The sequence below is a fragment of the Anabrus simplex genome, chromosome 2, assembly GCF_040414725.1.
Source record: "Anabrus simplex isolate iqAnaSimp1 chromosome 2, ASM4041472v1, whole genome shotgun sequence".
In the NCBI taxonomy this organism is placed as follows: Eukaryota; Metazoa; Arthropoda; class Insecta; order Orthoptera; family Tettigoniidae; genus Anabrus; species Anabrus simplex.
In genome coordinates this window covers 482,205,483-482,229,399 of record NC_090266.1, presented here as the reverse complement: position 1 = coordinate 482,229,399, position 23,917 = coordinate 482,205,483, and the positions used below count along the sequence as shown (strand labels likewise).

At 39.2% G+C, this 23,917-nt stretch overlaps 1 protein-coding gene across 2 annotated transcripts in view; it reads right to left on the bottom strand.

Moving 5' to 3' along the window:
* Positions 1-23,917, bottom strand: part of mon2 (Mon2 homolog, regulator of endosome-to-Golgi trafficking) — a 583,018-nt gene that overhangs the window by 131,513 nt on the left and 427,588 nt on the right. For both annotated transcript variants that reach the window (XM_067140860.2, XM_067140862.2), the window contains one exon: positions 11,402-11,586. In XM_067140860.2, the coding sequence (XP_066996961.1) occupies positions 11,402-11,586 (185 nt within the window). The remainder of the gene's footprint in view (positions 1-11,401; positions 11,587-23,917) is intronic.

Genomic DNA, 23,917 nt, shown 5'->3' with positions numbered 1-23,917 from the left:
TTTGTATAGTAACTTACCGTTCTGTGATGTAGAAGTATAGGTATGAGATTATTCTGCTTGTGCAGTCGGTACTGCAGTCATCGATCCTCTACCTGGATATGGGGCCTTGTAGAAGGACTATGCGATTTCAGAATGGTTTCTCTCCGATGTTTCTTCGGGTCATTTTCTGTCCCGGTACTCCTAGGGTGTTGATGTAGGGGTTGATATTTGAAAGGTTTTCCCTGGTAATTGTTGATGGTTCAGTTGTTGACGACTCACATTTACGCGTACCCTCTATCTGATTTGTACAAATGTCCCCTTCTGTAACTATCTTGTTTCCGTTGATATGAACCTTGATATCTAATACTCTAGGATATTATTCTCTACTGATGCTTGTTGGTTCGGTTATTCTGGAATTTATTTTGTTACTGTCGTTTCCTTGCTCCTTAGAATGAGATTATGTGTACTGGGGTATGGAAGTTGATGCTGAGTAAGTGGAATTGTTGATTTCTGAACTAGAAATAATTAAAAAAAAATTTTTTTTGGGGGGGGGGACTATGTAATTCTACTTGTTTGCTGGACCTTGATTTCACGGAGATGTATATGTGTGTTAAATTTAACTGTATTGTAATGTTGTTTCCTCCTTATTCTTGCTGTTGGCATGATTATTGATTGTGTGTTGTCCAGTTATTAATGTAATATTGCTTGATCTGGAGTTCATGCCTCTATGGTAAAGGAAACTGATGATAAGGAGATTAGTGTGGCAACGTCACTTAAGGATTATGTAGAATTCGGTGCACTGACTTATCTCTTGAGGATGTTTGCGTTTCCTTTTTATCTTATTTTATCTTTTCTTTTCTTCTCCTTGTATTTTATCTTATTAATTAATGTGGTAATACCTTACCATTCAGAAAGTCATGCATTTTTCTACGTAAGAGAAACCCCTAAAACAAGTTCCAGAGAATTTATGTTACTCTTAAAATTATTGTAAGACCCGTCTTTTCAGCGTAGTGTGTTCCTGAGGTTTAATTGTGTTACAACGAACTTGAGTACTCATGTACTACTTGTGCTAGGTCAATCGCTTCGGAAATAAGTGTACATTTCAAGGAAGATTGTTATCTTTTAATATGGAGTAAAAAAAAAAAAAAAACTTAAAAGAATCTTAACGAACTGTGGGGGAACTGTAGCACTTGGTTTGGCATGTGTGTACATGTGCCTCTACTCGCTTCGTGACATGTCAGTGTTGGTTGTTGGAGGAAACCAAATTTTCTTATATATAATTGTGACTACTGATAATTTTCATCGGGCAATCAATGTCGTATTTCACTTTTGTACCTAACAAATCATGTACACAATTAATGAGATTTTTCACTAAATGATATGTATAATAATAATAATACCCGTGTGGGGATTTACCGGTTACCTCCATCGGGCGCGTCCCAGTGGAATTGGGGAAGCTCGCTGGCTCTGCCGCCAGCAGAGTCAGAGGGTAGTAGGGAAATAAAATACCACCGTGAAAAAAAAACTGGTCCCTTGCCAGGGTTACGGCGAAGACTGGTAAATGACCAGAAGCCAGAAAACATCTTGAGGCAACCTCTAGGGCTAACAACCCTAGTTGTAAAAGGATGGGTACCCCGTCCAAAGCAAAGTCAAGTCAAAAAGCATGATGGCACAACATTTCAAGAAATATACCCTAGGGGGTAAATCTTCGGATATATCCCTCGTCGTGAATGCCACGGCGCACGACTCCCGTTCGGATTCTGGGGGAGACTCGACATCATGCAACAGACGAGTCGGAGCGTCTCGGTGTACCCCGAAGAGTCAAAAGCTCAGGCCAAAATCTAAAACCTTTCCAGCAACTTTCAACATAAATTCACTTACACAAACTGGCAAGCTGAAAACCCTCACCAAAGCTCTTCACGAAAATCAGATATCCATAATGGCCCTACAGGAAACAAGGTACCCAGATGAAGAGATTTTTGAATCCGAAGGCTACCGATTTTTCAAGAGCAAAGCGCAAAGAGGAATCCTCAATGGAGCTGTGATGCTTGGAACCGTGTTTGCTGTTAGAACCAAGATCCTTAAATCGGTTGCAAATTTCGAGCCTGTGAATGACAGATTGTTTATACTCACAATTAAATGCGCGAACAAAACCTACGCCCTAGTCAACGCACATGCTCCTACAAACGATAAGAACAAGTCTGATCCAGACGGAGTTGATAATTTCTGGGATCTACTGGATGAAAAATTAAACAAAATCCCCAAACACCATGTCAAGCTTCTTTTGGGTGACTTCAATGCCCAACTAGGTCGTGAACAGAAGTACAAGAAAGTTATAGGAAATTACCCTGCTCACAAAAGAACCAATCCCAACGGCAAAAGACTGCTGTCCATTTGCGAAAATCACAACCTGCAGGTCATGTCGACCCACTTTCTCCATCTACCCAGAAAGCAAATGACTTGGCGTTCTCCCGTCCAAGCTCTCGGAGAGTTCCAAATTGATCACGTTGCAATCTCCAGGAGAAACAGCCCTGAGATTATGAATATGAAGGTAAAGAAAGGCATCAATGTGGCCTCAGATCATTATATGTCTCTTATCAAATTCAAACCAATTCCCACAAACACAAGGAAGACAACCAAACAGATCACACGCTTCGACAACGATAAGGCTAGACCAAATGACTGTGACCTTAACAACACCAAAAGTCTCCTTGTTGAGGCTGCCAAAGACGTTGCAGAAATCAAGAGAAGCAAAAAGCATGCCTGGTGGAATGGTACCTGCGAATCAGTCCTCCAAGAAAGACTCAATGCATGGAAACAGTACTACTCTATGAAATCAGAAAATGATTGGGAAACCTACAAAACCCAATGTGCCCAAGCAGCTAGGGTGTTCAGAACTGAGAAACGTAAATACGAAAAATCTCTCATTGAAAAGATAGAACAAAACTTTAGGAAGAATGAAAGCAGAGAGTACTACAGAGCCTTCAAACGCAAACTCACTGGCTATAAACCACCATCTCTATGCTTTGAGCGAAAGGACGGCACACTGGCGACATCAAATGAAGAAAATTGCAGCATTCTGGCAGACTACTTCAAGAATTTACTTAATTGCTCTAAACCGCAAAGCGCCATTGAGACCAAGGAACCCTTACTCAGGTACCCAGATTCTAGACCACCCGACAGAGATGAAATCAAGCGCCACTTTGCCCGTCTCAAAAATAACAACGCGCTGGGTGAAGACTCGGTAGTAGCAGAACTATGGAAATATGCCCCAGAGAAATCACTTGATATCCTGCAAAAGCAAATAGAAGAAATTTGGAACAAGGAGACCCTACCCGAAGATTGGAAAATAGTTTTGATCCATCCACTACACAAAAAAGGCAGCATGAAGAACATCAACAACTACAGAGGAATATCTTTGCTACCCGTGACTTACAAAATTCTATCACTTGCCATCCTGGAGCATTTGGAAGCACAAGTCGAACATCAAATAGGTGAATACCAAGGAGGGTTCAGAAAAGGTCGCTCAACAGCTGAACAGATCCAAAATCTCAAAACGATCATCAGATATTGTACACTAAGGTCCAAGCAGTATGCGTCTGTCTTTGTGGACTTTAAGAAAGCATACGACTCCATTGACCGCAAAGTCCTGCTAAACATCTTAAATGAATTTGGAGTTGATTTGAAACTGCTGGCATTAATTAGAGCCACCCTGACCGATACAAAATCCAAGGTGAAGTTCCACGGATGTCTCTCGCATTCCTTTGACATCAAAACAGGAGTCCGACAAGGTGATGGGCTATCCCCGATACTCTTCAACTGTGTTCTTGAAAAGATCACCAGAACCTGGCTGGTGAGATTACAGGAAACCAACTACAGTCCATTGAGAATAGGAACCAAATCCAAGGGGATCGCAACAGACAGCTTAGCATTTGCCGATGATATTGCTGTTCTCTCAAACGACATAGAAACCGCTAGAGCTCAAGTTGAAATTTTAAAGGAAATTGCCGAACAAACTAGTTTGCAGATATCGTTTGAGAAAACAGAAGTAATGACTAACATCAAAGAGGCTCCACCAAAACTTCATACAAAATACGGGGATATCACTCGAGTAGACAAATTCAAATACCTGGGTGAGATCATCATGAAAAATGGACTGGACAAAGAAGCACTTCAGGAGCGAGTACGCAAACTGGAAACAGCCTACCAAACATCCCGCACAATCTACAACAAAAAATGCCTTTCCCAAAACACCAAGATACATCACTATGAAACAGTTCTGAAGCCAGTAGTTCTATATGCAGCCGAAACCCTGTCTCTAAATGCCAACAAAGGACTCCTTGAAGAACTGGAGAAAAGAGAACGCAAAATTGTGAGAGGAATCTTGGGATCAAAGTACAGAAATGGAATCCATCAAAAGAGATCCAACAAGGAAGTCTACAGCAAAATAGAGAAAATTACCGACACAATCAGAAAAAGACGGGCACGATTTACGGTCATCTGAAAAGAATGGACGGAAGAAAGTTAACTAAAAAATCTTTCACTTTTTTGATTCAAACCCCAAAACCACAATTCCCTGGTTTAGAAATACCAAAGAAGACCTGCAAATGCTACATATCTCAGCTGAAGACGCCCTTAACGGAGATATCTTCCGCAAGAGAATATTGACGAACGGGCTAAACCGAGACGAGCAACCGAAGAGAAGACACGGTGCCCCTTGGACAGAGGAGCGTAAGCAGGCCCACTCACAAAGAATGAGGGATATTTGGGCTCTAAAAAAGGCCAAGTTCAGTGTCAAATGCAACAAGACTTAACGTGGTCCTTGATGGCCCCAGCGAATTATATAATAATAATAATATATATATATATATATGGTGTCTGACTACTGTTGGCACACACTATACTTCAGGCAATGTGCATGTATTTTGGTCCATAAGTAATCATTCAAAGTAATCCACTTATAAAACTAGGGAAGTATAATCTGGTGTAAACTGGAACAGGTATTCAAAGCACTAGAATTTTGTTTCTGTATATAAGGGTGCCAGGTGAAGAGCCATGAAAGTGCAGTTGGGTCAGTTTCAGAAATACTGAGCTCGATAGCTGCAGTCGCTTAAGTGAGGCCAGTATCCAGTATTCGGGAGATAGTGGGTTCGAATCCCGCTGTCGGCAGCCCTGAAAATGGTTTTCCGTGGTTTCCCATTTCCACACCAGGCAAATGCTGGGGTTGTACCTTAATTAAGGCCACGGCCACTTCCTTCCCAGTCCTAGCCCTGTCCTGTCCCGTCGTCGCCATAAGACCTATCTGTGTCGGTGCGACGTAAAGCACCTAGCAAAAAAGTTTCAGAAATGCAAATTGTCGCAAAGATATTTGTAAGTTGCCACAAAGGTATATATGAATTTTCCCTCTTACTTCATGCAGACATGGGACCGCGTCCAGCATTATTGGTGGGGATAAATTTTTTGCCTTAAATGTAAAATGTCGTATATCTCACAGGTGTTGTTTATAAGTTTCAATACGAGTTTATTTTACATTACAAATATTCAAACCGGATCATCAATAAAGTCAAAAACCAACCTAAAACCAAGTTAACCAGAATCACTAAAAATAAAAAAGAATATGCACTGTTTACTTATAACAATAACCATATACATCCCATAACAAACATCTTCAAAAAACAAGGCCTAAAAATAGCATACAAAACAGCACGCAACAACACCAACATACTATACAATTCCAAATTAGTTAATAACACAAACAAATACAATCATTCAGGAGTCTATCGCCTAAAATGTAACGACTGCCAAGCCAGCTATATAGGACTTACCGGTAGAAGTTTTTTAATACGATATAATGAACATGTAAACGCCGTCAAACACAGACATTTTTCAGCTATGGGTCAGCATATTGACGATCAAAAACATAATTTCACAGACATTAAGAACGACATGCAAATCCTTAACATGAACCCAAAAAGTCCCTTACTCAGTATAATAGAAGAATTTTATATAAATTTAGACAAATATGTGAATCCAAACTCCAACCTAAATGAAAGTATAGACAGAAACAACATCCTTTTTCATGCAGTAATTCCCTTATTAAAAGATTTCTATATCAAAAGAATAAACAAGCAAAAATCGATATGTTCAAATCAACCGCCTCAAAACCCTCTCCCCTCCAACCCCACTCCTACTACTAACACTCCACCTATCCCCCCAAACCTCCCCTCTACCGCCGCTAACTACAATCTCAGAGTTACGCGCACCAGATCCCAACAGGCAGCTATTAAGAACGCACGGCTCCAGCACTTTACGTAAGTAAACGACATACGTTTCACTATCACACTTTCTATCCACAACATTATCACACTTTTATTTCTATTTCCAGACACTCCACCTTGGTTTCTCATAACATACCAGCTTCCAGAACGCACCAAGACGCATAACTTTCATCATATTTGACTAATGCCACCAATCTTAAACATCGCGTCTACGGAAGAAAACATGCTCCATTAACATTTTTAATAACTTTAACATCTGTAGCTGCCAATAGATCTTCAGATAAACAACAGCACTACCTAATTTGCAGTGGATCATTATAATACTAATTACCTATACATCTTATATTTTTACGGATCCACTTTGTTGGAACGATATATATACAAATCCATTTATTCCAAATCAGTGTATATGCTGTACTGCACACTAACAGCACCAGTGTAATGAGTTTTTATACTAGACATGTGTGGCATACATACCACTGTTTTTGATTATATGCCCATTTTAACAATATTTTAATGTCCACATTAGCATATATTTTTATTCAATTTTAACCTCACACTAAGTTTCAATCAGTATGTAATGATTTTACAAAATGAATTTAGCTTCTAGTATGTACAAAAGCAAGATATTGCACTGATACTTAAATCAAAAATGTTCAAGCCTGTGTTCTATTATATCATGTGACTAATCAACAGCCAATTCTGTAAATATTTGAACTTGTCACTGTTGAGTTACACAAACATATCTGTGTTCCATACTATATAACTTAAAATTGAATAGTAGTAGCAGTAAGGTAATATGTGTCTTTATGAACAATGCACACTAGTCATGTACTAGACACACCAAACATTAATGATCAGCCTAAACTAGTCTAACTTTTACTATGTGATGTTTTTATGAACAATTTACAATTGTCAACTGAGGATGACCCCATAGGGGTCGAAACTAGTCTTGAATATTTGTAATGTAAAATAAACTCGTATTGATAAGGTGGAGAATTGTATATATATTGTTTTTATGTAAAGTATCTCACAGGTAGCAAGGCATATGATAAATGCAGTTCTGTCAACATAATTAAAATATTGTCTTATTTTCTTTCTAATGTCTTGTTTCCATGTTACACTTCCTTAACAATCTCAAAAAGTGTTATCTGTCCACTGGAATATTTGTGCGTGGCCTAATCTAAAAATTCTTGGTTTTTTTCTTCAATAAATGGGCCTTCTTCCTTAATGTGTGACAAACATAGTACTGAAATGTCCACTTGCTACTCTTAGATACATAATGTATAAAAAATTTATAATTGTAAATCATATACATACATTATATGTGTGTATATATAATTCGCTGGGGCCATCAAGGACCACGTTAAATCTTGTTGCATTTGACACTGAACTTGGCTTTCTTTAGAGCCCAAATTTCCCTCATTCTTTGTGAGTGGGCCTGCTTACACTCCTCTGTCCAAGGGGCACCGTGTCTTCTCTTCGGTTGCTCGTCTTGGTTTAGCCCGTTCGTCAGTATTTTCTTGCGGAAGAGATCTCTGTTAAGGGCGCCTTCAGCTGAGATATGTAGCATTTGCAGGTCTTCTTTGGTATTTCTAAACCAGGGAATTGTGGTTTTGGGGTTTGAATCAAAAAAGTGAAAGATTTCTTTAGTTAACTTTCTTCCGTCCATTCTTTTCAGATGACCGTAAAATCGTGCCCGTCTTTTTCTGATCGTGTCGGTAATTTTCTCTATTTTGCTGTAGACTTCCTTGTTGGATCTCTTTTGATGGATTCCATTTCTGTACTTTGATCCCAAGATTCCTCTCACAATTTTGCGTTCTCTTTTCTCCAGTTCTTCAAGGAGTCCTTTGTTGGCATTTAGAGACAGGGTTTCGGCTACATATAGAACTACTGGCTTCAGAACTGTTTCATAGTGACGTATCTTGGTGTTTTGGGAAAGGCATTTTTTGTTGTAGATTGTGCGGGATGTTTGGTAGGCTGTTTCCAGTTTGCGTACTCGCTCCTGAAGTGCTTCTTTGTCCAGTCCATTTTTCATGATGATCTCACCCAGGTATTTGAATTTGTCTACTCGAGTGATGTCCCCGTATTTTGTATGAAGTTTTGGTGGAGCCTCTTTGATGTTAGTCATTACTTCTGTTTTCTCAAATGACATCTGCAAACCAGTTTGTTCGGCAATTTCCTTTAAAATTTCAACTTGAGCTCTAGCGGTTTCTATGTCGTTTGAGAGAACAGCAATATCATCGGCAAATGCTAAGCTGTCTGTTGCGATCCCCTTGGATTTGGTTCCTATTCGCAATGGACTGTAGTTGGTTTCCTGTAATCTCACCCGCCAGGTTCTGATGATCTTTTCAAGAACACAGTTGAAGAGTATCGGGGATAGCCCATCACCTTGTCGGACTCCTGTTTCGATGTCAAAGGAATGCGAGAGACATCCGTGGAAGTTCACCTTGGATTTTGTATCGGTCAGGGTGACTCTAATTAATGCCAGCAGTTTCAAATCAACTCCAAATTCATTTAAGATGCTTAGCAGGACTTCCCGGTCAACGGAATCGTACGCTTTCTTAAAGTCCACAAAGACAGACACATACTGCTTGGACCTTAGTGTACAATATCTGATGATCGTTTTGAGATTTTGGATCTGTTCAGCTGTTGAGCGACCTTTTCTGAACCCTCCTTGGTATTCACCTATTTGATGTTCGACTTGTGCTTCCAAATGCTCCAGGATGGCAAGTGATAGAATTTTGTAAGTCATGGGTAGCAAAGATATTCCTCTGTAGTTGTTGATGTTCTTCATGCTGCCTTTTTTGTGTAATGGATGGATCAAAGCTATTTTCCAATCTTCGGGTAGGGTCTCCTTGTTCCAAATTTCTTCTATTTGCTTTTGCAAGATATCAAGTGATTCCTCTGGGGCATATTTCCATAGTTCTGCTACTACTGAGTCTTCACCCGGCGCTTTGTTATTTTTGAGACGGGCAATGTGGCGCTTGATTTCATCTCTGTCGGGTGGTCTGGAATCTGGGTACCTGAGTAAGGGTTCCTTGGTCTCAATGGCGCTTTGCAGTTTAGAGCAATTAAGTAAATTCTTGAAGTAGTCTGCCAGAATGCTGCAATTTTCTTCATTTGACGTCGCCAGTGTGCCGTCCTTTCGCTCAAAGCATAGAGATGGTGGTTTATAGCCAGTGAGTTTGTGTTTGAAGGCTCTGTAGTACTCTCTGCTTTCATTCTTCCTAAAGTTTTGTTCTATCTTTTCAATGAGAGATTTTTCGTATTTATGTTTCTCAGTTCTGAACACCCTAGCTGCTTGGGCACATTGGGTTTTGTAGGTTTCCCAATCATTTTCTGATTTCGTAGAGTAGTACTGTTTCCACGCATTGAATCTTTCTTGGAGGACTGATTCGCAGGTACCATTCCACCAGGCATGCTTTTTGCTTCTCTTGATTTCTGCAATGTCTTTGGCGGCCTCAACAAGGAGTAATAAATTATTATAATTAAAAAACCACCTTTCCAATACACAAAATCCTTATAATTAGGAACCTAAAAAACCACCTTTCCAATACACAAAATCCTTATAATTATAATTATAAGGATTTATAAGGATTTTGTGTATTGGAAAGGTGTTTTTTTAATTATAATAATTTATTACTCTGAACTCCAATACGGTTGTAAAATGAGATTTATAACTTGTAACTCAACAAGGAGACTTTTGGCGATGTTAAAGTCACAGTCATTTGGTCTAGCCTTCTCCTGGAACTCCTCGATCCTTTGCCGAAGTTTATCACTGTCGATGCGTGTGATCTGTTTGGTTGTCTTCCTTGTGTTTGCGGGAATTGGTTTGAATATGATAAGAGACCTATAATGATCTGAGGTCACACTGATGCCTTTCTTTACCTTCACATTCATAATCTCAGGGCTGTTTCTCCTGGAGATTGCGACGTGATCAATTTGGAACTCTCCGAGAGCTTGGACGGGAGAACGCCAAGTCATTTGCTTTCTGGGTAGATGGCGAAAGTGGGTCGACGTGACCTACAGGTTGTGATTTTTGCAAATGGACACCAGTCTTTTGCCGTTGGGATTGGTTCTTTTATGAGCAGGGTAATTTCCTATAACTTCCTTGTACTTCTGTTCACGACCTAGTTGGGCATTGAAGTCACCCAAAAGAAGCTTGACATGGTGTTTGGGGATTTTGTTTAATTTTTCATCCAGTAGGTCCCAGAAATTATCAACTCCGTCTGGATCAGACTTGTTCTTATCGTTTGTAGGAGCATGTGCGTTAACTAGGGCGTAGGTTTTGTTCGCGCATTTAATTGTGAGTATAAACAATCTGTCATTCACAGGCTCGAAATTTGCAACCGATTTAAGGATCTTGGTTCTAACAGCAAAACGCGGTTCCAAGCATCACAGCTCCATTGAGGATTCCTCCTTGCGCTTTGCTCTTGAAAAATCGGTAGCCTTCGGATTCAAAAATCTCTTCATCTGGGTACCTTGTTTCCTGTAGGGCCATTATGGATATCTGATTTTCGTGAAGAGCTTTGGTGAGAGTTTTCAGCTTGCCAGTTTGTGTAAGTGAATTTATGTTGAAAGTTGCTAGAAAGGTTTTAGATTTTGGCCTGAGTTTTTGACTCTTCGGGGTACACCGAGACGCTCCGACTCGTCTGTTGCATGGTGTAGAGTCTCCCCCAGAATCCGAACGAGACTCGTGCGCCGTGGCGTTCACGACGAGGGATTTATGCGAAGATTTACCCCCTAGGGTATGTTTCTTGAAATGTTGTGCCATCATGCTTTTTGACTTGACTTTGCTTTGGACGGGTACCCATCTTTTTACAACTAGGTTTGTTAGCCCTAGAGGTTGCCTCAAGATGTTTTCTGGCTTCTGGTCATTTACCAGTCTTCGCCATAACCCTGGCAAGGGACCAGTTTTTTTTTTTTCACGGCGGTATTTTATTTCGCTACTACCCTCTGACTCTGCTGGCGGCAGAGCCAGCGAGCTTCCCCAATTCCAATGGGATGCGCCCGATGGAGGTAACCGGTAAATCCCCACACGGGTACATATATTATTATTATTATTATTATTATTATTATTATTATTATTATTATTATTATTATTATTATTAGTATTATTTCAATAAGAATGTAATACTCACTTTTTTGGAAACAAGAAACTGTCCAATGTTTCTGCAAGCTGAGGCCACATGCCTTTGAAATACTGCGGATATTTTCTGGCTAGGGGGAGTCCAGTGTGCAGAACAGTCAATAAGCTAGCCACAGCCAATTTCCAAGTAGTAGGAGAAGGACATCCATATTTCATGGACAAAGGCACATGCAATGCCTGAAATTAGAACAAGAGGTACAAATAACGTTTTCCATCATTGTATACATTAATATACATAGAGATTTTCAAAATGGTCACATACAAAATGGCAGCAACTTGGATGGGAACACATTTTATGATAAACAACACTGTGAGAAGAGAAGCAGGAAGAAGAAAAAAAGAAGAAGAAGAAGAAGAAACAATGACAGATATGAGATCACAAAAGGACAAGGTCTATCTTCACATCTTCATATACAGTAGACTCTCCTCATCAATCATGGTTTTTCTTTGCTCCTTTCCTTTCCCTGTGTTTGTCTAGCTTCTTTTTTTATCCTACAATTCCTATACCAAGACTGAAGATCTGTCAAGATGCCCTCTTCAATGAGTGTTGATGCTTGACCTTGTGATGAAACTAAGATGCAGAACAAGCTCGTCAGGGACTAAGAAGAAATTGGGATGAAAGAACTGGGATTGGCAATCAGAAATTCTATCTTTGTGAAGACCTTATTAAATGAATATGTCAAAATTATCCCTGTACTTTTGTGTTTTTATGTTTGACCATGTCTATTCTTTCTGTAGTTGCCTCTGCCCATAATGACCAGTCACTCTGTTTTCCTAATACAGTAGAATCTCGATTACCTGTTCCCGGAAACTACGTTTTCCTGGATTATTCACTCAAATTATGTGGTCCCGTGAGTATCATCATTAAATAATGATTTAAAAATCCTGCATTATACATTCCCCAAAGAAATGATTTTCCACATCAACCACCCAGAAATTTCAGTCCCATCAATGCTAAATTCTTAATCAAGCATTTTTCAAGAAACAGTATCTCACGAAAGGACAGCTACATGGATTTTGGCATCAACGTCCCGCCATTGTGGTAATTAGAGCAAGTACTGTACTGAGAAAGCGATCGGCGGTGAACGTGCATAAGGGGCCATCATAGCATAGCATTCGGCTGGTATTATTTAGGGAAATCTCAGAAATCATGAAACAGAGGGGAGTCGCAACAATTGAAAGGAGACAGAGTGCATTCTGACAGCTCTACTTGAAGACAGAACGAGTTTCATCAAATGTGTGCTCTTTAAAACATCTACATTACGTTCAGTGTTAGATGCTTTTTTTTATTTTTTCGACTGTGTCGCAGAAGAGGTTTTCGACACTTCTCTCAGGATACTATATAGTCACTGGGCTTTCAGACAGGAATTGAAATTGCTCCTTCTTAACGTATGACTGGACACAATATGTTCTCTCGAGACCAGAACAGATGTTGCACCTTACATATATAAAGATGGGAGGCCCTGGGATGTTTATTACTGTTTTGTTCCTAATATAAGACAGATTTTTACGTTTACATTATTTTGTTAAAATGTCCTTATAAAAACCATAGTCATTTCATATGCGCAGTGTAACATTTTAAAAGTCTGTATCATTTCCCACTCATACTGGCTTGTACAGCGAGTGTCTCAACACGCTTTCCAGCTGAGCTTCAGGTCATCAATAAATTAACATTTCTGGAGTTTTAATTAAAAAATTCTCTCTCCAATTTCCTTGTGATTAGTGACTGGCAGATATGACTATAATGGATTTGCGAACTTTTGAAAATTGATACGTAGGTCTAATTTATGCACTAAAATACTTCCAGAAACTTACTACAAACCGTATACCGGTAACCAAGTCACAATGGAAAGCAAACAGATTTCACCATCATTTTGGGTGCTTTTGTACTGGATGTGCTTTATTTAATTACACCAGAGAATTAAAAACTAATCATGATCGATTGCTGTTCGGCTTGGTGTTATTTATTAGAAATTTTACGATGATGTTGACTGATTGAAGTTGCTGACCTAAAAGAAGTTTCCAAGGGAAACTGATGAAGTTTCCCCGGTAAAACAAAATGTGCAGTATTGAGATTTTTAACTCATGTAATTGACGCCTGAACATGGCCCCTGGTCTAGCTTGCCTGCCTCTCATCCAGAGGCCCCGAGTTCGATTCCCAGACAAGTCAGACATTTTTACCTGGATATGAGGGCTGGTTCTAGGTCCACTCAGTATATGATTACAATTGAAGAGTTATCTAATGGTGAGATGGTGACCCGGGTCTAGAGAGCCAGGAGTAACGGCCGAGAGGATTCGCCACACTGACCAAGCGTCACCTCATAATAAGCATGCCTTCGGGCTGATCAGCGGTTGCATGGTAGGCCAAGGCCAAATACAGCTGTAGTTTGGTTTGGTTTGGTTTAGGAGTGTTTTTTAGAGTATAATTATACATACTTCATTACTGTGATGTTTAGCCAAATTATTGACGCTTTTAATTCATTCCTGGATTTTCTGTTTTCCTGTATTATACATTTTTCTGTCAGGGTCCCTCCAAAAAAAGAGAATCGAGGTTCCACTGTATGTGTTTGTATGCAAATTCCTACCTTACTATATATGACTATTCATTATTTGTCTGTTCATTTCTATTTTCAGTATAGACTAAATGAGTTGAGCCCTAATTCAGTGTGCTCTGGCCTACATTGAAATTATGGCCCCCATGATTTTATACTTCAATCTGTAACATATGTGGCAACTTGACAGGATGCCATGGTGCCAGCTGTCTGGAAGGATTATTAAGCAAGGCTCTTTCTATTGTGAAAGAAAAGAATGTCAACCATTGTTTCAAGCCAGGACGACCTCGACAAAGTTATATTTGAAGCTAGGGAGAAACCCAGAAGGACAACAGAAATGCTAACGGCCGCACTACCTGATGACCGGTGTGAGGTTAGTGTGTGCGGAACTTAATCTGATTGGTGCAGATTGTGAGTGTCTAAATTAGGAAGAGAGAGATCGATGCGCAAAATCAACCCAATGAAATGGCAGCATCATTCTAATATTTAACCCTCCAAGTGCTATCGTCTCGCTACGAGACGATTCGGACCCCGGCTCAAGTGCTATCGTCTTGCAGTGAGACGATTCGTAAAATCGATATAACAACTCGTAAAATCGGTATAACAATCGATTTCACAAATATTCTCGCTGCGAAATTAAATTCTCCATTTGGTGGGTAGTGCAGGTTCGTCTTTGGTTGGGGAAGGGAAGCAGTAAGCGGCGATCTTTTCAGCTGTGAACTGGTCTTCGTTTACGTCTACTCAAACTTCAAACGTTTGAAAATTATTGTTTGCTGGCCAATTTGTTATAATTGTGTGCCTGATTTACTCTAGTTTAATTGGTGTATTTTAGTTTAGTGATTATTATAACATGAACATGAGTGAACTAAGTGGTTCAAGTCCAATTAGAAGCATTGGAGGAGCTTGGGAGTGATGAAAGTGAAGACGACATTGATAATGTAGAATATTTTCCTGATGATTAATCATAAGATGAGTTTTCTTCTGGAAGTGGGGAAGAATATGACCCTAATTTAGATACCCATGACTATAGTAATGCGTCAAGTAGTGATGTAGACAATTAAAACGTGCTAACCCTACCAGGCACATCTAGACCTAATGACCCACTACAACGGACTCTCTCCGAGTCTTTTTACCTGTGAATTTTTTTAATTATTCATTGAAGTTTCTATTATTATATATATCATTGTGCTTGTAATGAAATTTGGCACATTTTGTATATCTCTGAATTTAATTTCCAAGAATGTAGTGCTTGTGACCAACCACAAAAATTGGAATATATTTTGATTAGTATTTTAAATATGACTAATCATCCATTATACTTTTACTGATACTTGTAAGTAAAACATCCTACAATTATCTATTCTATAATTCTTCATGAACAAATTGATATATAATATGCCATATGTAGTTACAAATTTGTATTTATTATAATTTTTTAAATATGTATCTGCACGCTGCCTTAAGAATGTTCAGCACTTGGAGGGTTAAATATGATTCGACCAGGTGGGACTTGGAGCCCCAAATGAGGACGAGATGATAAGAGAAGGTGAATTAATAAATGCTCTAACCTTAGGTAAGAGAGAGTCTTTTGCAACTTGAAGTTTTCGTGTTCAGTCATCTTACGTGTCCAGTATGTCTTTTGTATCCTCAGTCTATGTGTGTATGCAAGTCTTTATGCCTTATGTTGTGTCGTCATGGAGTTGGAAAGATTCGAGTCAGATGCAGGAACTTTGATCTCAAGATATTTATTGCATGGGAGTTAGAGAACATTTAACTCAGGAGTGGAGAGTTTTACCAGTGGAGGAAAAACTATTGACATTGTTCAAGAGAGTACAGCAGTTATAAAGTCTTTGTCAGTGAGATCGGTTAGTCAGCTATGAACAAACAGTTTGAATTTTGCTGAGATGTTAGTAAGAAGTAGAGATATTAAGGAGTTTGATATTTTTACAAGAGTAGAACTTTGTAAATATTAAAATGATGTGGCACGTCAGTCAGAATTACTACAAAAATTGGTCGTGGACTACGGAAATAGGTATTCAACTGCCACTCATATTATGTAAACAAGAAACTTGTTTGGGGAGATAAGAAGGAACTTGATCAGTAGGTCAAGAGATAATGGATAGTAGCCATTCATCTATGTTATTATGTCATGCAGGTTGTGGAGTACTATCAGTGCCGCATAATCTAGGCAGGTCCAGGAAATTACGGTGTGTATTTATGAGTGGGACAAAGATGAAAGAAAAAAGTCATCAGTTTGAGTGTTGCAGACTGGACCTGCAGAAATGGGGCCATGGCGCGACTTCTCATCTTCTTCGCTGATGCTACCATAGTGATGTGTGGTCACTAAAGCCATGGGGTAGTCTGGCCAAAGGTGGAGCAGCAAACAACAAAAGATGGGTACTCGATTTAAGAGGATTTTATGATTTGTGCACCTATTAATTGTTGAGGGAAGAGGTTACCTTAATAGGGCAATGACCTCGATGTTTATTTAAAATGTAGAGTCATTTTTATAATTAATTGTAAATATTGTACATAATGACAATGGCATGAAGTCAGTCTGTTTGTAATTTCATTTTTTAAGTCGAGTGGGTTAGCGTGATTTTCATTTGATAAATCATATTTGTTTACTTTATATTTTATCTTGTTTGTTATGAAGATGGATTGTACATCTTGGGTGTAAAGTGAAGGTAATGGGAAGTAAATTGAGTAATATGTTTTATTATTGAATTCAGTAATTTAATGAAAGGACTTATAAGGGCAAAAAGGCAGTCAGATTTCACCATGCATGCATGTGTGTGTGTGATCTCATGTTCGATGCCACGTCATGGTCAATGAGATTTCTGATAAGTTGTACAAGTGTGCATGTTCATTTTGTGGAGATTCTAGCTCCACAAGTTGGTAGTCTTTGCCTCATTTCCCATGTGTAACGATGTATTGTGTACTGTTGTAGTGATTGTATTGTCATAATTTTGGGAAGAGGAATAGTTTATGAATCAGCAAGATTTCAATTTCACAGTAAATGAATATTCAGAGGTTAATTGATTTTCAGTCATCAATTGGATATATATTGTTATTAATTGGAAGGTGTTCAGTAATGTAGTTCAGTAACGTTTTTGATTTAATGTCCGTTTGAATTATTCACGGTTAAATTTATTTTTCTTCTTCTTCTTCTTTTTTTTGTTGCTATTTGCTTAACATCGCACAAACACAGATAGGTCTTATGGCGATGATGGGATAGGAAAGACTTAGGAATGGGAATGAAGCGGCTGTGGCCTTAATTAAGGTACAGCCCCAGCATCTGCCTGGTGTGAAACTGGGAAACCACAGAAAACCATCTTCAGGGCTGCCGGCAGTGGGGTTCGAACCCACTATCTCCCGGATGCAAGCTCACAACTGCGGCCAACTCGCCTGGTCGGTTAAGTTTCAGTCATCACGATTTAATTAAATTAATGTAGATTAATTGACATGATTACATAAAATTTATTAAATGCACGTGTAATCTTCATGCCCATCGATGGTATCTTTACCTTGTCGTGGTGGTGGGGCTTGTGTGGTCAAAAGATCCTGAGAGCTATGCCGGCGGTAGCTTAGCTACTGGTAGGGCCTCCCTTGCCGGACAGGTCGAAGGTGATGATCCAGACTAAAAGGGATACCCTGGTCCTCCAGGTTGGGGGTTGGGCATAGGGTTGACAACTCTATCCCATTAAAAAAATAAACTGTTGAGAAGCCGCAAAGAGTAAGAACAAACCGGACGGATAAAATTGACAAACGACCTAGGCGAGGAAATGGTTATGGATTGGTATTAGCGACTTGGAATGTGAGAAGCCTACTCCAGCCAGGGAAAAGCAGAAAACTAGAAGAGGAACCAAGAAAGTATAATGTTGAAATTGCTGCTCTACAAGAAATTAGATGGCGGGAAATTGAGATGTTCGATTTACAGGATTATACTTTAATCAACAGTGGGAATGGCGATAACATCTATGGAACAGGCTTTATGATATCTAAACAACTGAAGCATACCTTAATGTCTTACAAGGCAGTAAATGAAAGAATCTGTATCATGAGAATCAGGGGCCGCTTCTTCAATTATACACTTATAAGCGTACACGCACCTATGGAAGAAAAGGAGGATGAAGTTTTATGAAGAACTAGAGAAACAGTACGATGAGGTACCTAGACATGACATTAAAATAGTAATTGGGGACTTCAATGCAAAAGTGGGACAAGAGGAAGAATTTAGACCCACAATAGGAGCACAGAGTTTACATTTGGAAAGTAACAACAATGGGTTACGGCTTATTGACTTCGCTACAGCAAAGGATATGGTAATCAGTAGCACTACATTTGAGCATAAGAGAATTCATAAAGAAACTTGGGAGGCACCAGATGGGAACACCAAGAATCAAATCGACCACATACTGATTGATAAAAGACATGCGTCAGATGTACAAGATGTGCGTACTTATAGAGGTGCAGATATAGATTCAGACCACTATTTGGTGAAAGCTAAATTGAAACAAAAGCTTGCGGTAAGAGTCAGAGGTAAAGCAGAAAGGAGGAAAGGATTTAACCAAGAACAACTTAATGATGATGCAAGGAGAAAGGAGTAAAGACAGGTTGAAGAAGGTTTGAAAAACCATAAAAATGCAGTAACAGTGGATGAATCATGGCGGGTGATTAAAGAAGCCATCACAAATGCAGCCCAGGAGGTACTAGGAGAAAGAAAGAAACAGCCAAAGAAGGATTGGTATGATGAGGAAGTAAAGATAGCCTTGGAGAAAAGAAATAGAGCAAGGATGATATACATGCAACGGGCAACAAGAGCTACTCACCAAACGTATGTGGAATGTAGAAGGGAAGCCAAGAATCTTTGTAGAAAAAAGAAAAGAGAAATGGAAAAAGATCTTATAAAAGAGATGCAACAAGATTATGAGCATAAGAGAAGTAGAAAGTTTTATAGAAACGTAAAGCAGAGGAAAAGTGGATTTCAACCAAGAGTAAGCTGCTTACAAAATGAGGAAGGGCAACTACTTGGAAATACCCAGGAAATATTAGATAGATGGGCAGAATATTTTGAGGAGGTTTTGAATCCAGTTAAAATACAAAATGAAGAATATGAATTAGAATTGCCAAATAGTGAATCTAATGAAGATGAATCTGAGGAATGCAATAGTGAACCACCCACTTTGGAGGAAATAAAAGGTGTCCTCTTATCGATGAAGAATAATAAGTCACCAGGAGAAGATGGAATAACAGCTGAGTTGTTAAAATATGGTGGAACGGTATTGATACAAGCATTGTATAAGCTGATACTGGAAATCTGGCGAACAGAGAAATTACCAGAAGAATGGGAAACAGCTTTGCTGTACCCAATTCTTAAGAAGGGAAATAAATTGAAATGTGAAAATTACAGAGGGATATCTCTGCTTTGCATAGACTACAAGATCTTTAGCATAATAATAGCTAAGCGTCTAACACACAAAGCAGAGCAGGATCTTGGAGAATATCAGTGTGGATTTCGTGCAAACCGTTCAACAATAGATCATATCTTTACAATGAGGATCATCCTGGAGAGGTGCTATGAATATAACATACCACTGTATCAACTGTACGTTGATTTTAAACAAGCGTACGATTCAGTGCAAAGAGGAAAACTACTCATCGAAATGAAAGCCCTTGGTTATCCTGGGAAGCTGATTAGGTTGGTAAAAACAGCTTTGAGTGGAAGTAAATCTAAGGTATGCGTACAAGGGAAAGTATCGCGAACCTTCGACGTAAAAGTGGGTTTGAGGCAAGGAGATCCAATGTCTGCTGTCCTCTTCAATATTGCTTTAGAAACAGCTGTGCGTACCATCACTGCAAATCGTGAAAGGAACATATATCATAGACTAATTCAAATATTGGCATATGCAGATGATGTGGCCATTATTTCTCGTACAAAGAATGCACTTCTCGAAACCTATGAAGAATTGGAGAGGGGAGCACAGCAAATTGGCCTGGTAGTGAATAACAACAAAACTAAGTTCCTAGTGAGTTCCAGATCTAGTCAACCTCCAAATGCACTTAGGTGTGGAGAAAAGTGTTTTGAAAGGGTACAGGAATTTAGATATCTAGGCTCTCTGATTACTTCACAAAATGAAACAAAAAAGGAAATAAATTCTAGACTGGCTGCAGGAAATCGATGCTATGCTGCCTTAATTCCAACATTAAGAAATAAACAAATATCCAGGAAAGCTAAGTTGACCATTTATAAGACTGTCATTAGACCCGTGGTTACATATGGAGCTGAGACCTGGGTATTAAATAAAACAGAAGAATATAGGTTAATGATATGGGAAAGAAAGGTATTGAGGAAGATTTTTGGGCCAGTTAAAACTGCACTGGGATGGTGTATTAGATCTAATCAGGAGCTTAGAGACCTGTACCAAGAGCAGGATATAGTATCTTTCATGAAGACTGCTAGAGTGCGTTGGCTAGGACATGTCCATCGAATGGAGACTACAAGAGAACCTAAGAAAGTGCTGGAGGGGCATCCAGGTGGAAGACGATGTAGAGGTAGACCAAGAAAGCGATGGATAGAAGAGGTGGAGGCTGATCTACGTACCATGGGAGTCCGGAGATGGAGGACCAAGGCAATCGACAGAGAACTTTGGAAGAAGATTGTTGCGGAGACCAAGGTTCTGCAAGGACCGTAGCGTCAAGGAGTAAGTAAGTAAGTAATCTTCATGAGATATTCAAAAGACGTTTTTGGGAGAATTGGAGTTGAGGCATTATCTGTTAGTTATCAATCAAACGAATTTAGAACGTGGGTTTATTTGGTTCTGTGATTAAGGTGAAGAGTATTCTTCAGTTAAAGGTTTGCCGGGCTGAGTGGCTCAGACGGTTAAGGCGCTGGCTTTCTAACCCCAACTTGGCAGGTTCGATCCTGGCTCAGTCCGGTGGTATTTGAAGGTGCTCAAATACGACAGCCCCGTGTCGGTAGATTTACTGGCATGTTAAAGAACTCCTGCGGGACTAAATTCCGGCATCTTGGCGTCTCCGAAGACCTTAAAAAGTAGTTAGTGGGACGTAAAACAAATAACATTATTATTATTATTATTATTATTATTATCATCAGTTAAAGGCCAGTGTATTGTACAGGGATTTGATGATGATGATGATGATGATGATGCTTGGTGTTTTAAAGGGCCTAACATCGAAGGTCATCGGCCCCGTACAGGGATTTATTTGTAATGTAGACTTGCCTTATGTAGTTATGATTTGCAGCATATTGTGTCAGCTTGGAATACCAGCTTTATTTAGCTGTAATAAGAGCGTGGATGGAGAGCCTGCGTAGCTCAGGCGGCCTCTCACTGCTGGATACCGTGGTTCAAATCCCGGACACTCCATGTGAGATTTGTGCTGGACAAAGTGGAGGCGGGACAGGATTTTCTCACGGTACTCTAGTTTTCCTAGTCATCTCTCATTCCAGCAGCACTCTCCATTAATATTTCATCTCATCCATCAGTCATTTATCATTGCCCCAGAGGAGTGCAACAGGCTTCAGCAACCGGCACATTTCCTATCCTCGCCACTAGATGGGGGCTTCATTCATTCCATTCCTGACCCAGTTGAATGAATGGAAACAGGCTGTGGATTTTCATTTTCAAGAGTGGATCTCCCGAGCTGTTATTCCACCAAGGAATTGTCCGGCGAGGGCAATATTTGTCAACCAAGGAGTTTCTTTTTTTTTTGTTTAAGTGGCCAATTTATATTTCCAAACTGTTCGTAGATATCGTTATGTCGGAAGATTCATTAGTGCGGTATTCATGATTTTTTATTCATCCCAATTCGGTGGGGATTCGAGTGTAGTGAGTTATTTACATATTATGTCATTTACTTCAGGAAACGTTTAATTTGTGGTTGAATTTAACTCATTGGCATACCTTACCACCTGCCAGGCTGTGACCATTCATACACAGGCGCCCGATCTAAGCAGGCAGTCTAAGTAGAGGCAGTCTTCTGGAACTACTTCAAGGCTTCTGTCCATAGATGGCACGACATGCAGTACGTGGTTTGAAAGCTGAGAATCTGCTCTCTCTCTCTTTTGAAGTTAGAATGAACATCATAGATTGTATCACACCGCAGGCAATCGGTCTCAAAGTAGAGTGATTCCCCGTGTGGTAGTCAGCAGAAATGGCCGGCCGTTAGCAAACCTCGTATTACGAGCAATGAAACTGAGCATATATTATAGGATAGCGGGAGTGAATCTGGCAGTGATATAGCTTCAGAAAGTGATACAAGTTTATTTACTAGTGGTGAAAGTGGTAGCAACATGAAAAAAGTTTGACTGAAAGTAAGGACGAGTTCAAATGTGACAGTGATGATGAAGCCCACCATCCCCCCCAAAAAGGGACAAAGAAAGCATAGGAAGATGGCTGGAATTGGAGAAAAACAGATGTTAAACCATCGAAATCCAGTTTTACAGGACATTTTGGAATAAATCCCACCATAAAAAGGAGCCTCCCACCTGACCCCTCCCTTCCAGACATTTTTCAACACATGGTTCGCGATTCTTTATGGGATGAAATTGCTACTGAAACAAACCGTTTTATTGAAATAATAACAAAAATTTATTTTATTAATTTGGCCACCTAATCAATACAATAAATCTTGTCTTTGTTGAATTACACTGACATGTTAATTAAAATGGTACATGTTTTGTCTTACATATAGGCATCATCAGCCATAGGTTTAACCTTGAAATAAAATCAGGCACCTGATTTACATATAAATAAAATAAAACTAATTTATAAAAAGCCTTGAAGAGTCTTGAGAGGAAATTAACATATGGTAAGAGACTAGTACAATGTTGGTTTTAAAGGCTATACTATGAGTGAGAAGTATACATTTGGTGAAAGTATGGTAAGATACTAGTACAATGTTGGTTTTAAAGGCTATACTACAAGTGAAAAGTTTACATTTGGTGAAAGTACTTGCGATATTGACTTTGGAAGACTACAGCACTTTTATAAGTAAAATGAATAAAGCTACAATTTGTTATAGACAAGTGGTAAAATTGCTATAAAATGATGTTGACCGAGTAGCGGTTAGAACTAGAAAATAATGAGAAATGACGATCAAAATTGTATTTTTAAAAACATAATGTTGAATAAAATAATGTTGAAAGATGGTCAAGTGACCTGTAATTATTTGTTTAAGATAAAAGTCGAAAGTCAATAGCACATGGTGATGTTGTGGTTCACTTTGATCAAGAAGTACGAGGTTGTTGTTGAAGATTAATATACAATGTTGATATTGGACCTCTATGGACAATCTCATTTGATATGATGCTATAACATTGTTATGACATGTAGGTTTGTTGACATGCTGGTTGAAAAGGCAATGTGACAGTTGAAGGTAGCTAATGTGTTGAATCTTGGGTTAAAAGTAGAATCTGTAAAAGGAAACCAGAAGTGTGGTGTTAATTATATGAAAAAAAAAAAAAATCGTAACTTGTTAAGTTATGTGCTAAAAGTTGTTCACGACTGTTGAGCTCTTACTACGTGTATTATAGCTGTAGGTTTGTATTGGAGGAGGATCTGTTTGCAAAGGCGTAGCTATGGGCTTGTTTGTAATACTTGGGGAGGGGGCTACTAGCAGTGGGAGAGGAGGAGGAAAGTGTATCGCTGCATGTATTGTAGCGGTGGGATGCCGTTGGAGGGAGCAGTATTAGCGTGGGTGTGGCTATGGGTCTATTGGTTGTACTTGAATAGGAGGTACTAGTGGAGGGGCAAAGGGAGGGGAGTGTGTTAGTTATAAAAGACGTGGGAGTGCTTATTAATTTAAGGTTGAAAGTTTTTAAAAATATACAGTATTGTTGAGGGGAATTGATTCTTGTAATAGTAATAAAATCTGTTCGTACAAGGGGCTTTTTTATCAATCTAACGGAGAAATTTTGTCGCAGCCTAGTCGCA